Source organism: Melitaea cinxia, chromosome 20 (genome assembly GCF_905220565.1).
Source record: "Melitaea cinxia chromosome 20, ilMelCinx1.1, whole genome shotgun sequence".
NCBI classification, from domain to species: Eukaryota; Metazoa; Arthropoda; class Insecta; order Lepidoptera; family Nymphalidae; genus Melitaea; species Melitaea cinxia.
In genome coordinates this window covers 2,094,164-2,108,927 of record NC_059413.1, presented here as the reverse complement: position 1 = coordinate 2,108,927, position 14,764 = coordinate 2,094,164, and the positions used below count along the sequence as shown (strand labels likewise).

At 38.4% G+C, this 14,764-nt stretch overlaps 1 protein-coding gene and 1 non-coding gene across 2 annotated transcripts in view; both read left to right on the top strand.

Moving 5' to 3' along the window:
• LOC123663623 (armadillo repeat-containing protein 2) overlaps positions 1 to 14,184 on the top strand; it is a 41,280-nt gene extending 27,096 nt beyond the window's left edge. Inside the window, exons 16-19 of the mRNA XM_045598291.1 lie at positions 37 to 264; positions 11,232 to 11,317; positions 12,728 to 12,864; positions 13,857 to 14,184. Coding sequence (XP_045454247.1) covers positions 37 to 264; positions 11,232 to 11,317; positions 12,728 to 12,864; positions 13,857 to 14,019 — 614 coding nt within the window. The 3' untranslated portion in view covers positions 14,020 to 14,184. The remainder of the gene's footprint in view (positions 1 to 36; positions 265 to 11,231; positions 11,318 to 12,727; positions 12,865 to 13,856) is intronic.
• Trnaw-cca lies at positions 9,746 to 9,817 on the top strand. Its single transcript has one exon. It is a non-coding gene; the product is annotated as a tRNA-Trp (tRNA).
• Positions 14,185 to 14,764: the final 580 nt, after the last annotated feature.

The following is a 14,764-nucleotide window of genomic DNA, read 5'->3' as shown; positions in this document are numbered from 1 at the left end:
TAGTTTAAATAATTCCCTTACATAAATATTTCGCAGTGGACTCGAGCGTCCGGTGCGCGGCGGCGGGGCTGCTGGTGAACGTTTGCGGGGCGGGCGGCGCGGGCGGCGCGGTGGAGGCGGCGCGCGCTCTGAGCTCCGCGGCACGTGCTCGCGACGTGCCGGCCGCGGCGCTACTGACGCGCGCGCTGTGGAACGCGCACGCGCACAGGCCCTTGGAGCCCGCGCACGCGCACCAGGTGGCGACAGCACTGGCGCTGTTTATAGGTGAGTAAATAGTGCTTGCAAGTATATATATATATATATATATAAGTAAGATAGTCACGTCAAATCTCAAATAAGGGTATTCTCGAACGTCCCTAACATTTGGAAATTTCACTATTAACCAAATATTTTATGGAATATAAAAAAAAGAGCAACCAAAAAAGATTTGAAATTATTTGGTGTAAATTAGACGGCTAGTTAGTTTATTTTGTACAAATAAACGAATTACATTGAATATTGTATTTTTATAATATACCAATTTTGGGGACTCACACCTTCGAGACCACTGGTGTTGATGAAGGAAGCCATAGTTTCAGAGGACGTACTGTATGACAGTGGAATTGGGGTCGGCAACACGTTTGTCATCAACCAGGTGTTGTAAGTTTTCATAGGCAATGGTAACCGCTCACTATCAACCATCATTACCATTGTCAGCGGTACCATCAGCTTCGAGCGAAGCAGGACTGTTCTCAAGTAGAATTGTGATTGTGTGACGTGCAATGTAATCAGAGCTGTCGGGGACAGTTAGGTCATGGTTATAGAGAGTAGATGTATGGAGGACCGTGTTTTTGTGTTTTTTTTAATGTTGTGATACATAAAAAACCACAAAGAAACACACGGACACAGAAGAAGTTATTTTGCGAAATATTTTTAGTAACCGGACTGGGGAAGTACCTTAACCTTACTTAAGATCACAGATAAATAGCACTGCTGTCAAGTAGCCGTGTCTTACTCTAGTGAGTGAGGTAGCCAGAGTTCCTGGGGAGGGACAGCGATAGGGCTGACAGTGGAATGGCAATGGAACGTCCTGGAACAACAACAAATCCCGGAACACTTGTTTCTCATCCTGGTAAAAGAAAAGTTAGTGTCTGTCGAAACGTGTCCGTAAATGCCACTACACGTGAACGCACCCATTGTAAACAAGTAAAATTGAATTTGTTAAAAACTTTTTACAAAAAGAAATCCATAACTTAAATTAACCTCATGAGTCAGAAAGATAATAAATTTGCCAACTCAGAGCATTTTATTTTATACTCGCGAGCCGCCCGCCAGTATTCCTCTACTATATTATGCATATATTATATATTCTACTAGCTGTGCCCGCGGCTTCGCCCGCGTTGAAATCAGTTTGTCACAAAGTTTTCCCGGCAAACTTCCAGTGAAACTCTCATCAAAATCGGCTTTGCCGTTCCGTAAACCTTCCTCTTGAAGCCCTCTCTCCATTTGTGAAACCACATGAAAATCCGTTAAGTAGATTTTGAGGGAATCGGTCACATACGCTTTTGGGAACTTTGTTTTATAATACACTAACTGTTGCCCGCGACTACGTCCGCGTGGTTATGAAGATATGCATTACTATTAAGATGCTTAATGCAAATTATTTTTTTATTTCAGTCACTTGAAATGCTTATCACTCTGAGTAACTTTTTCAAAGGCACAATTTAGTATAATTTAATAGTTATTTTTATAAAACCTCTCTATACACCACATTTTTAGTTTTATTTTCAGGCTGCAGTATGAATAACCTATCAGGCGAACTTGTTGCTACTGTATATGTTTCATACAAACTATCAACCCCAATTAAACCCCCTTAGCGATGGAATATCGCAAAATCCGTTCTTAGCGGACGTCTACTAACTATAATCTACCTCCCTGCCAAATTTCATCTTTGTCCATCTTGGATGGATCCAACGGTTTTTGAGTTCTCGTGATGTCAATCAGTGACCTTTCTCTTTTATATATATAGATTACGATGTATTATTTGGACACTTCCTCGCCATCTATAGAGCATACATTTTAAATTTCAAGTCTCTTACCTTAATAACATATGACTTTCATATAAACTTCCAACCCCCGTTTTATCCCCTTATGGATCGAGTTTCGTAATATCCGTTCTCAGCGGATGTTTACGCCCTATAAGGAACCTATCTGCTTAATTTCAAGTTTGTACCTGTTATAGTTTCAGAGATTTCGTGATGAGTGAGTCAACCTATCATCCCCCGTTTTAACCCCAAAAGGGAGTTGTTTTCTAAAGATACATTATTTGGACACCTTTTCACCATCTATCTATAGAGCTTACATTTTAAATTTCAAGTCTCTTACGTCAAAAACGTGGGACTCTCATACAAACTTCCAACCCCCATTTTACCCTCTTAGGGGTTGAGTTTCGTAAAATCCGTTCTTAGCGGATGTCTACGTCCTATAAGGAGCCTACTTGCCAAATTTCAAGTTTGTAGGTGTTATAGTTTCGGAGATTTCGTGATGAATGACCTTTCGCGTTTATATATATTATAGATTTTTTGGAAGAGTCTTAAATAGTAAACAAATATGGCGTACTTCCGACCACAGACAATAGAGTAATATTGTAAGTATAGTAAGTTGACATAAAGAGCAAATGAATGAACAATATTAATAAGCCATAGACGGAAGTAAAATTCATTTTATTTTCAAATATTTAACGCTAACATATTGCTTAAATTGTTTCAAAACCTAATAATATATTGAATATTTTTTCTTAGAATTAGTAGAGGTACAGAATAACGATATATATCGAGCATCATCGAGCATAAAAACAACAAATTTATATTTCGTTTATGAAAAAAAGTCGACCCTATTAGTATTATTGTCACATTATTTGTATTCACTATAAATATAAAGCCCTGCGCCGGCGGCACACTCTCTATAACATGTAAACAAAAGGATTGATAACACTTTTGCTCACGTAGCTCTCATTGGGTAATTCAAAGTCTCATACTAAAGTCCCACCTAATTTTCCTGTGAACTACAATAAACTTGTATGGCAATGCTATGTGCTATACTTTTACATTATACCTATAGGAAAGCGTTAAAAATGTTCAGAGTGAAATTGATATTCAGAAGTATTCATAATATAAAATAAAACCTTTACAATAAATACTACTATAAAATATTGACATTTATAATATTTTGTCAGCATATTTTACGCTCAACATAAATAAATAAAAAAAAAAAACAATATCTAAAACATAATAACAAATCGCTTTACGGTAACATTGTTTTATAACTTACTAACAAATTATGATTCGTGAAAATTTAAAATATAAGTAAAAAACACGGCCCATTTTATCGCTCATGCCGTTCATTCTCTTATACTCATTCACCTCTAAAAATATTATGACCACATCCCTATTTGCGTCATAAAAAAAGATATTAAAATGTCATTTTCGAAAATATTAATTATCTGTACGCTCGAAATCCGTATTTTAATAATTTTTATGTGTTTAAAATGATAAATTGATATTTGTTTTTAGTGAAATAAATAGTAAATGGAGTTTTACAAATGTCCGTAAGCTAATGTGTTGTGAAAGTGAGTGATAAATGCGGAAAAAACGTGAATTACGATTGACAGGGATTTGTTTACCAAATAAGACTCTTCCAAAAAACGGAATATAATTGAGAGCAGTATTATTTGGTGCTGTGTGGCTACGGCACTAAAGAATTTAGCCACCCCCTCTCTTCCCGTGGGTGTCGTAAGAGGCGACTAAGGGATATCAAGGTTCCACAACCACCTTGGAACTTAAGAAGCCGACCGCTGGCGGGATAACCATCCAACTGCTGGCTTTGAAATACACAGGCCGAAGACGGGCAGCAGCGTCTTCGGTGCGACAAAGCCAGTTCTGCGGTCACCAACCCGCCTGCCCAGCGTGGTGACTATGGGCAAAACACATGAGTTCACGTTATTTTTGGCGTAAACTTGTGGAGGCCTATGTCCAGCAGTGGACTGTATAGGATGTAATGATGATGATGATGAGTATTATTTAGCTGTGATCTTCAAAAAGTGAGAGGAGTGTGTTCGAAACAGTGTTGGGCAAATTTTAATTGCAACGACAATTAAAGATTAACAATTTATTAATTGGTAAATGTAACCACAACAATTAACAATTGATCAATTGTAATTGTGGAAAATTACAATTAACAATTATTTAATTGTTAACTGTGGTAGTAACCATTAACAATTAATTAATTGTTAATTGTGCTTTACTACAATTAATCGTAATCTATATATATAAGAGAAAGGTCACTGACTCACTCATCACGAGAACTCAAAAACCGCTGGATGGTCCATCCATCCAGGTTGTTAGTTGATGAAATTTGGCAGGGAGGTAGATTATAGTTAGTAGACGTCCGCTAAGAACGGATTTTGCGATATTCCACCATTAAGGGGGTTTAATTGGGGTTGATAGTTTGTATGAAACAGATACAGCAGCTATAAGTTCGCCTGATTGGTTATTTATACTGAGGTTTTATAAAAATAACTATTAAATTATACTTAATTGTGCCTTTTAAAAAGTTACTCAATGTGATAAGCATTTCAAGTGACTGAAATAAAAAAATAATTTGCGTTAAACATCTTGATAGTAATGCATAACTTCATAACCGCGCGGACGTAGTCGCGGGCAACAGTTAGTGTATTATAAAATAAAGTCCCAAAAAGTGTATGTGATCGACTCCCTTAAAATCTACTGAACGGATTTTCATGCGGTTTCACCAATGGAGAAGGGGCGTCAAGAGGAAAGTTTACGGAACGGCTAAGCCGATTTTGATGAGAGTTTCACTGGAAGTTTGCCGGGAAAACTTTGTGACTCACTGATTTAAATGCGGGCGAAGCCGCGGGCACAGCTAGTAATTATATATAAATATATTGTTATATTGCGGAAAACCGGGATGTCTTTCGCGAACTTAGTGAGGCCTTTGTCCAGCAGTGGACTGACTGACTTGATATAACGCTTAAACAGATAGTCGATTCCGTGTTCATCATCATCATCATCATCATCATCATCTTCACTTTAGCTTGATACAGTCCACTGCTGGACATAGGCCTCCGCAAGTTCAAGCTCCTCATGTGTGTTTGCCATAGTCACCACGGTGGGCATGGGCAGGCGGATTGGTGACCGCAGGGCTGGCTTTGTCGCACCGAAGACGCTGCTGTCCGTCTTCAGCCTGTGTATTTCAAATCCAGTAGTTGGATGGTTATCCCGCCACCGGTCGGCTTTTTAAGTTCTAAGGTGGTAGTGGAACTATGTTATCTCTTAGTCGCCTCTTACGACACCCACGGGAAGATAGGGGTCGGCTATATATTTTATTGCCGTAACAACACAGATATTTTGTCCAAATGAAAGTCCAGTAATAAAATAAAAAATAAATAAAACAACTACCGCAGGTTAGCTGGAAGAGACTTCTTCTAGAGTTATCTCTACCGGCTTTCTACATATAAATTATATAATGTGTATAACGCCTGACTGAGCGCAGTAGTCAGTGGTCGTCGTCTGGGCTACATCTAACGCCCGTTAGCAATAGTTTTCATTCATTAGTTTTGTTTCATTGCATATTGGAAAATTACTAAAATCGGAAACATCGACATTTTTTTTATTGTCCGCTTAACTTAAACACGCCAATACGCCAACACGCCAACATGCCAAAACTCCAACACGCCAACACGTCAACAGGCCAACAACAGTCCAACATCCCAACATGCCAACACACCAATACGCCAACATGCCAACACGCCAACACGCCAACACGCCAATGTGCCAACACGCCAATACGCCAACACACCAATACGCCAATGCGCCAACACGCCAACACGCCAATGTGCCAACACGCCAACATGCCAACACGCCAATACGCCAACACGCCAACACGCCAACACGCCAACACGCCAACACGCCAACACGCCAACACGCCAACAGGCCAAAACGCCAACACGCCAACAGTCCAACACGCCAACATGCCAACATGCCAATACGCCAACACGCCAACAGGCCAACACGCCAACACGCCAACAGTCCAACACGCCAACATGCCAACACGCCAATACGCCAACACGCCAACACGCCAACACGCCAACACGCCAATGCGCCAACACGCCAACGCACCAACACGCCAATGTGCCAATACGCCAACACGCCAACACGCCGATGCGCCAACATGCCAAGACGTCAACACTCCAACATGCCAACACTCCAACACGCCAACATGCCAATACGCCAATGCGCCAACACGCCAACACGCCAATGCGCCAACACGCCAACACGCCAACACGCCAATGTGCCAATACGCCAACACGCCAACACGCAAATACGCCAACACGCCAACACGCCAACACGCCAATACGCCAACATGCCAACACGCCAACCGTGTCAATACGCCAACACGCCAACACGTCAACACGCCAACAGGCCAACACGTCAACACGCCAACAGGCCAACACGCCAACACGCCAACACGCCAACACGCCAACACGCCAACACGCCAATGCGCCAACGTGCCAAAGCGCCAATGCGCCAACACGACAGGACGCCAACAAAAATAACAAACCTGTTTAATAACGAACCGTTATTTATGATATTATATCTGTCCAGCAGGGCTATTCTGTAAATATCCATTTCGATATCGAGCGTCACCTGAGTGACAGCGCTCACTTCGAAAGCGAACCCACTTCACCTTGGTTTGGAATTCTGTAAATATTCGGTACGCACAAGTGAAGTGAAGTGAGTGTCGAATCGAAGAGCGGCAATCTAGAGCTGTGTTTGTTTTATCGATATTCTTTTCTTATAGCTTTATTTTAGAATATGTGCACGAAGTCAAGTGTCGAATCAAGTGTCGAATTGTGATGAATGAAGCGGTAAATCCCCTTACAGAATACCGAATTCATATTAATAATGTCAACGTTCTCACGCAACAGGGTTCGACTCGTCGCCGCACTCACAAGTGTGGCGCTACGGGACTGTCGAGTTTTAATGAATATCAATTTGATATCTCACCGCGGATTCCGCTGTCGAGATACGAAAATGTTCTTACAGAATAGCACTACAGGTCCGGAAGAAGCCACTTCGCCATCTAAGGACATCGTGGCAGGATAGGAAATTGACTTACCCTTTTTGCGCTTGATAAAGCTCCAAAAAAGTTTAGGGTTTGAAGGCAAAGTTGTTTCCAGGCTATTCAAATACAATTTATAGTTTAGATTATGAAGCTTCGCGCAACGCTCCCTGAGCAACTTAAAAGTAAAATCACGATGGTTGCCATACATACGATATTTAAAATTTTCATTGATGACTTTTATCAGTGCTGCAGAAAACCATAGCGGATATTTACTAGACCGTGTTTTGGATTTGGGCACATGTTTAGCGATGATAATTCTCAGAACAGCAATCATAACTCGACAATTTCTTCTCCCAAGAATATTATTCAGGGCACTCGTAATTTTGTCATAGTCAGCTTTGTAGAAGCGGAACCTAGCCCCAATACAAGATTCGAGCTTTTCCTGAAAGTTAATTTTAACGGAAAACTCAATTGGGGGGTGTAATGGTTCTATCCCGGAAAGAGGGTCCTTGCTTTCGCTCAATTGGGAGATAACCAGAGAGCTAATTACTAGGTCTAAAACGCGATTTTTATTATTTTTACAACAATTATACCGTGTAAGAGCATTTAATGACATTAAATCAGTAATCATGTAATTCAACAAATTATTCGTTGTTATCGAAGTCAGTGCAGGCCCAGTCGTCTAGTTCCAACACAGACCACCCAAGTTAAAATCCCCAAGAACGATTATGTTAAAGGAGCTAAGTTTATCAATTATATGATTTGTATTTAAAATGAAGTGTTCCAAGATATGTTTCTGTACCGGAGGGGGAATATAAACGGTGCAAATGTACAGATAATCAGTTTGACCATTGGTATTTAGCAGTTCAAGTTTAACCCATTAATCCTCACAGTGCGATATACAATTTATGTGGAGTAATTGTGAGATTTTTCCAAATAGGAAGGCAAACATCTTAACCTAAGTGTATTAATATAATATATGATATGATATTTGAGAGCCAATTCATTGACGAAAGCAATCTATAAAATATTACGCTACAACGATTAATAAAATAAAAATATTCCAAAATCGAAAAAATGTATCTCTTTTCGTAGCATAACAGATGAGATAATATAAAAAAAATTATCCCAACTGTTATGATAAAAATAAGACATGATAAATATTTATAATATTTTTTATACAACTAGGTCGCCAAACAAGAGTACGGCTCACCTGATGGTAAGCGATTACCACACTACCGCATATACGCATTATTAGGCTTAATTCAAAAAGTACCTACTCGACAGATCTCGATTAAATTTAAATGGGACCACATTACAAGCACTAGCTTTCGATTAGAATAATAATTATCAAAATCTGTACAAATCCTCACCCATTTCTCCTTTTTGAAGATGGTTAAAAATGAAACAAAATTAAGTACTTAGTACTCTTACTGAATTTAAAAAAATTTTGAAAACTATTGTAAACCATTTGTAACAAATAACAATAAATGTCATGTATTTTACATTTTAATTGTAGATCTGGGGGCACGGTAGTGCCCCCGCCAAGACGAGCCAAAAAAGAAAAAAAAAAAAAACGAAAAGCACTACCTATCTTTTCTCGAAGTGCTTCGTCGTTTTTTTGAACCCTCATAACTTGGGTTTGGATTATACCAGATAAACAAAATTCTGGCGATATGATGTCAATAGTGAACTTATTAAACGTATAAAGTTTCAATTGCATAGCTCTTATACTTTAGATTTTATTGATATCTAAAAAACCCCGATTTCGTCACTCACTGATGATCATCAAAATTCTTAGAGTACTTCCTGAAGTCCCAGAAAGCTGAAATTTGGTACATAAGCTAGTATTAGTACACAAACAACAAAAAAATTCTAAAACTTGGAACTTTTACCCCCCAACCCCTTAAACTAGGGGATGGAAGTTTGTATGAGACTTTCGCAAATTTTGATGCTAGAGGTCTGAAAATTGATATAGGGACTCCTTGTTACTCCTTGTTATAAATAATAATAATAAAATACATAAAAAATAAAAATCGGTTATTAGTTTATGTCGAAAATTTACATTTTGTAATTTTGGTATTTAAGTTTTGGCGGAGATCACCGTTTGCATATCAGTTCAACATAAAATCAAAAACAGCGTGCTTAAACCGAATATGGTGAAAATTGGATGATATTTATGGTATAAAATGTGTCGGAGGTAAAATGCATCTATAATATTGTCATAAGCAACTTACAAAAAGAAGTGAAATCCCACCAAAAACATTTTCATGTAAAATGTTGCCAAGACGAGATCATATGGCTCGCACTGTCAAAAAGTTATCAGATCTCATGTAGAGCCAAGCTTCTAACTCTACACGCCCTAACTCTACAAGCCCTAACTTCACAAACTCTACACCTTAGTCAAAATATGTGGCTTGGCCGTTACCAACTTACCAGCCATGCTGTCCCGCGACGGGGCCAAAATGAAGAGGCAGGGAGCAGTATCGCCAGCAGCAGTAGTTCACCTCACCAGCAGTTGTCATCTACAATTATATTTATCTAAAAGATAATTATCATATATTTAGCAACTATGATAGATAACGGTAAGATAGCTACAGTTATTTCAATACCTAGTCTATAAGACTCCGTGGCGCAACGGTAGCGCGTCTGACTCCAGATCAGAAGGTTGCGTGTTCAAATCACGTCGGGGTCAAAATTTGTTTTTAAATAATAAAAAAATATTTTTATATTTTTATAATATCCTATTCAAAATTTTAAATAAAAAATGTTAATAAAGTTATATACCCTTTAAGTACTCCTTGTACAAATTTTGTATGACAGCGCTTTATATTCTGTACTATGATTACCTTTTTACCCGTCTTCAAAAAAAGAAGATCTCAATTCGACTGTATTTTTTATGAGTGTTAACTTGTAACTTTTAACGGGGTTTAATGATTATAATGATCCTCTCTATCACAGCTATAAACTAAATCCTGCTTATAGTATAAATGCAAAAGTTTAAAAAAGATGGATGGGTATTTGTTACTCTTTTACGTAAAAAATTGCTGAACTGATTGAACTGACTGAGACTTGGTATGTATATAGCTGGACATTGTAAGCACCACGCGTACTTCTTTTATCCTGACATTCCTATTCGGAAATGTGTGGCTAACTGAAATTGGACACAGCAGAAAATATCCTAATCAAAATCTGGAGCAGCCCGATTTAGGGAAGTACCAGATCTTACAGAAGATCACAGATAAATAATATTGCTCTTATGCAATAATAATAATAATAATACTCTTTATTGTACACCATTAAAAGAAACAACAGAGAAAAAAAAAAACATAAAACGAAAGATGTACAAAGGCGGTCTTATCGCTGAAAGAGCGATCTCTTCCAGACAACCTTTGGGTATAGGACACGAAATAGAAACTGCAGTTAGGAAGTAAACAAACGATTGGTGTGCAATTAGAATACTCGAACAAAGTACTAAGAGACAATATATAATAACAATAAACATACATAACACTTACATACATAAAATTGCAAACAATGCAATATTGTGTTCCTGTGGTTTGTAAGGTGACCAGAGCTCCTGGGAAGATTAGGAAGGGGAAGATTAAGGTCGACGATGCAGCAGATATTTCCTGCTGTGCTCTACCTCAGTTAAATACGAGTATAATGGACTCGTCCCTTACTTTTAATTTGTAATTGTCGTAAAGATTAAGCATACAAATAAGTAATAATAATAATAATAATATACTTTACTGCACATTTAAATAAAGAACAAAATTAAAATTACAAGCAATTATAGTAACAAATTGTACAACCAGGCGATCTTATTGCTAAAAAGCAATCTCTTCCAGACAACCTGATAATGAAAGGGATATTGCTTTTCAGATGGGCAGGTGGTATATAGATTTAAGTATTAAGCGTTTCACACTCACCGGCCTCCAGTAGGATTTTATTCAGTGGTGGGGATTCGGAAACATAAATAATGGAAATAAATATGGCCAAGGCGTTGTCATATGCGGGGATCAAACCTGCGACAAGCGCAATAGCCAGTGCTGTTGACGTTGCGCCAACGCGTCGTCATATGATACATAATTGTTGTACTGTTTCAGACGATGATTCAATTTTTGCGGCGTGTGAAGCGTCTAAACAGGGCGAGAGACGCGCCAGCGACCCTCAGATCTCAAAATATCATCAGGTAACGTAACAATTCTATATATAACTAACTGACCCCGCAAACGTTTCTTTGCCATATATTTATTAACCCGCTTAATCCCCCCCCCCTTATAACTTAGGGGTATGAAAAATAGATGTTGGCCGATTCTCAGACCTACCCGATATGCCCACAAAATTTTATTAAAATCGGGCGAGCCGTTTCGGAGGTGTTCAATATTTAACACTATGACACGAGAATTTTATATATATAATTATGACATTCTTGTATGTACATATCATCATCATCATTATCATCATTATCATCATCATCATTATCATCGTTTCAGCCTATTACAGTCCACTGCTGGACATAGGCCTCCACAAGTTCGTACCAAATGGCGTAAACTTATATGTTTTGCCCATAGTCACCACGCTGGGCAGGCGGGTTGATGACCGAGTGGTATGTACATATAAGATTAATATTTTTATAATTTATACATGTATGTAAATATGATTATAAAGTTGAGGTGTCTGTATGTGATTTTAAAATAGCTGTGTTTATATAATAATACACTTAATTTTACACCAAAAACAGAAATAATATATAGCAAAGAAAGAAAGATTTTAACAATATATCCATTAGGTACAAAGGGTGACCTTTATCGCTAATAATTGTATTTGCTCGCAAACGAAAAAAAACCAACTTCAATTACACCGACAAGTAATACAACGTAGATCGACGAAAAAATAGTCAAGCAACTACGCGTTATCAAAATTACTCAAAAAGTAGTTATCAGATCTCGATAAAATTTATATGTGACCACATGATAAACATCAGCTTTCGATTAAATTAAAAATTATCAAAATCGGTACACCCAGTAAAAAGTTATTACGGATTTTCGAGAGTTTCCCTCGATTTCTCTTGGATCCCATCATCAGATCCTGGTTTCCTTATCACGGTACCAAACTAGGGATATCTCCTTTTCAACAAAAAAAGAATTATCAAAATTAGTACATCCAGTAGAAAGTTATACGGTATAATACAACGTAAGTCGACGAAAAAAGCGTCAAGTAAAAACGCATTATTAGATATAACTCGAAAAGTAGTTGTTAGATCTCAAATAAATTTAAATGGGACCAATTGGCACACACCACCTTTCGATTAAAACAAAATTTGTCGTAATCGGTCTACCCGGTCAAAAGTTCTGATGTAACGTACATAAAAAAAAAACACAGTCGAATTGAGAACCTCCTCCTTTTTTGGAAGTCGGTTAAAAAGCGGCACTCTCTCTTCCAGGCAACCTTAATTTAAAGGAAATGGTCTAGCGTCAACGTAGGTGTACAAGTTACAATTATTATATTATGTTATAAATATGTTTACACGCAAAATAGGGACAAAGTCGTCGAGTTGCGGAAACCAGCCCGAGCTCACCATGTATATATATTGTTAAAGGTACATCTTGACGTTAATAGCAGTCAGCAACCGGAGGAGCGCTTCCAGCTTCATATAGCCAGATCCTCGATGATGAAAGCCTACAGCGTCGAAGAGGAATTACACTTGAACCAAGAATTCGACGATGACGGTGAACGGTTAGTTATGTTTCGAGAATCACTCGTTCGCTAGTAATGCGTTTTCCTAGGAATTTTATGCAATTTGACTTCATAAGTACCTGTATCGTCATGTTATCTACAAATTAAAATGATATTTGTTTTAATTAATCGATTACAGTTAAAAGTGAAGTTACCATTGATTCTGGATGTGAACTATTATAAATATAACCATGTCATGCGTGAAATTCAGCGCCACTAAACACTTTTCTTTTTTTTTATGTCACTAGGTCGGCAAACAAGCGTACGGCTCACCTGATGGTAAGCGATTCCCGTAGCTTATAGACGCCTGCAACACCAGAAGCATCGCAAGCGCGTTGCCGACCCAATCCCCAATCCCCCCAGGAGCACGAATGAGAAATTTTAAATAGATATTTGTTTTTTTTAACAATTAGGTAGGTAAACAAGCGTTTGGCTAGCTTATAGCCGCCTGCAATACCGGAAGCATCGCAGGCGCGTTGCCCAACCTATCCCCAATCCCCCCCGAAGTTCTGGCCATCTTACCGCAGGAACACAACTGTTTGAGAACAGTATTAGTTAGCTGTGATGTTCGGTAAGGTCGACTACTGGAGGTACTGCCCCAGTCGGGCTGCATCAGATTTTGAGTAGGATATTTCCTTTTCTACCTCACTACCTCAGTTGAAAGTTAAAGTTGCTACTTAATCACGCTAAAATGATTTAATTGATCTGAACTAAATCGCCAACGCCCACGGGTGGCGCAGTTTGCAGTGACCCTACTTTCTGCTCCGGGGGTTTTGATTTCGATTCCTGCTCCGATTGTGGGTTTAATACATGTTTATTTATGTATCCATATTTTTTACAATCAATACGATTTGTTTACTTCACACACTATACAAATACAACATTTAAAACTATGTAAAATAAACATATTATGTCGGTCTTAAATATCACTAAAAGCGATTTACTACAGGATACCCTGAGTAGAAGAATTATTATAGTATTATCATTTGTAGATATTCAGGCGAAGATCTTGGATTCGAAGAAGGGGAGATGGAAGAGTGTGAATGTGAACCGTGTCGAAGGCTGGTGGCTTGGGACGAGCTGGTGGGGGTCGCCGTACCGCTCATTGAGAAGCTGCGCCCTCTTCGAGCTGACGCATCCGTAGGCACTGATTAGGATCACCAAAAACGTTTTAACTAGCCCCTTGGCTCAGTTTGCAGTGACCCTCCTGCTTGAGCCTGGAATCCTTTCTGCTTGAGCCTGGGTGTGATATGTGTATTTATTTATATATAAGTACTAGGTGACCCGGCGAACTTCGTATCGCCTAACACAAACTTTATCGTATGGTAATAAAGTTCAAATTGACTTTTAAGTATTATCACAAATCTTTTGTATGGGAGTATAGAAAAGTGTTGTTTTTAGACTTTTTCAGGAAAATTAAAAAAAATTTTTGAATTTTTCTCTCCGTAAGAACCATCCTCGTACTTCAAGGAATATTTTAAAAAAAGAATTAGCGAAATCGGTCCAACCGTTCTCGAGTTTTGCGCTTAGCAACACATTCAGCGACTCATTTTTATATTAAAGATTATATGTATTTGTCACAAAATATATATGTAGCTAATAGCTATATCAGCTGGCTGTTACCTATAAACACAAGCATTAAATGCTTAGCTAAGGAACAGATGACCGTGTGTCTGTGTAATAAATAAATAAAATAAAGTATATTACTGGAATTGTTGTTTTTATTCCGATTACCACTATCAAATTGAATTCATGATTAAACATGCTACGTACCCAGCCATCACATAGCCAGGGCTGGATTTGAGAAGGCATATGGGGCTACAGCTCCGGGGATATAATAAGGATATAAATAAGGGAGTGTATATCCAAATTTCGACGAGTCAGTAGCTTTTTAGTGTTT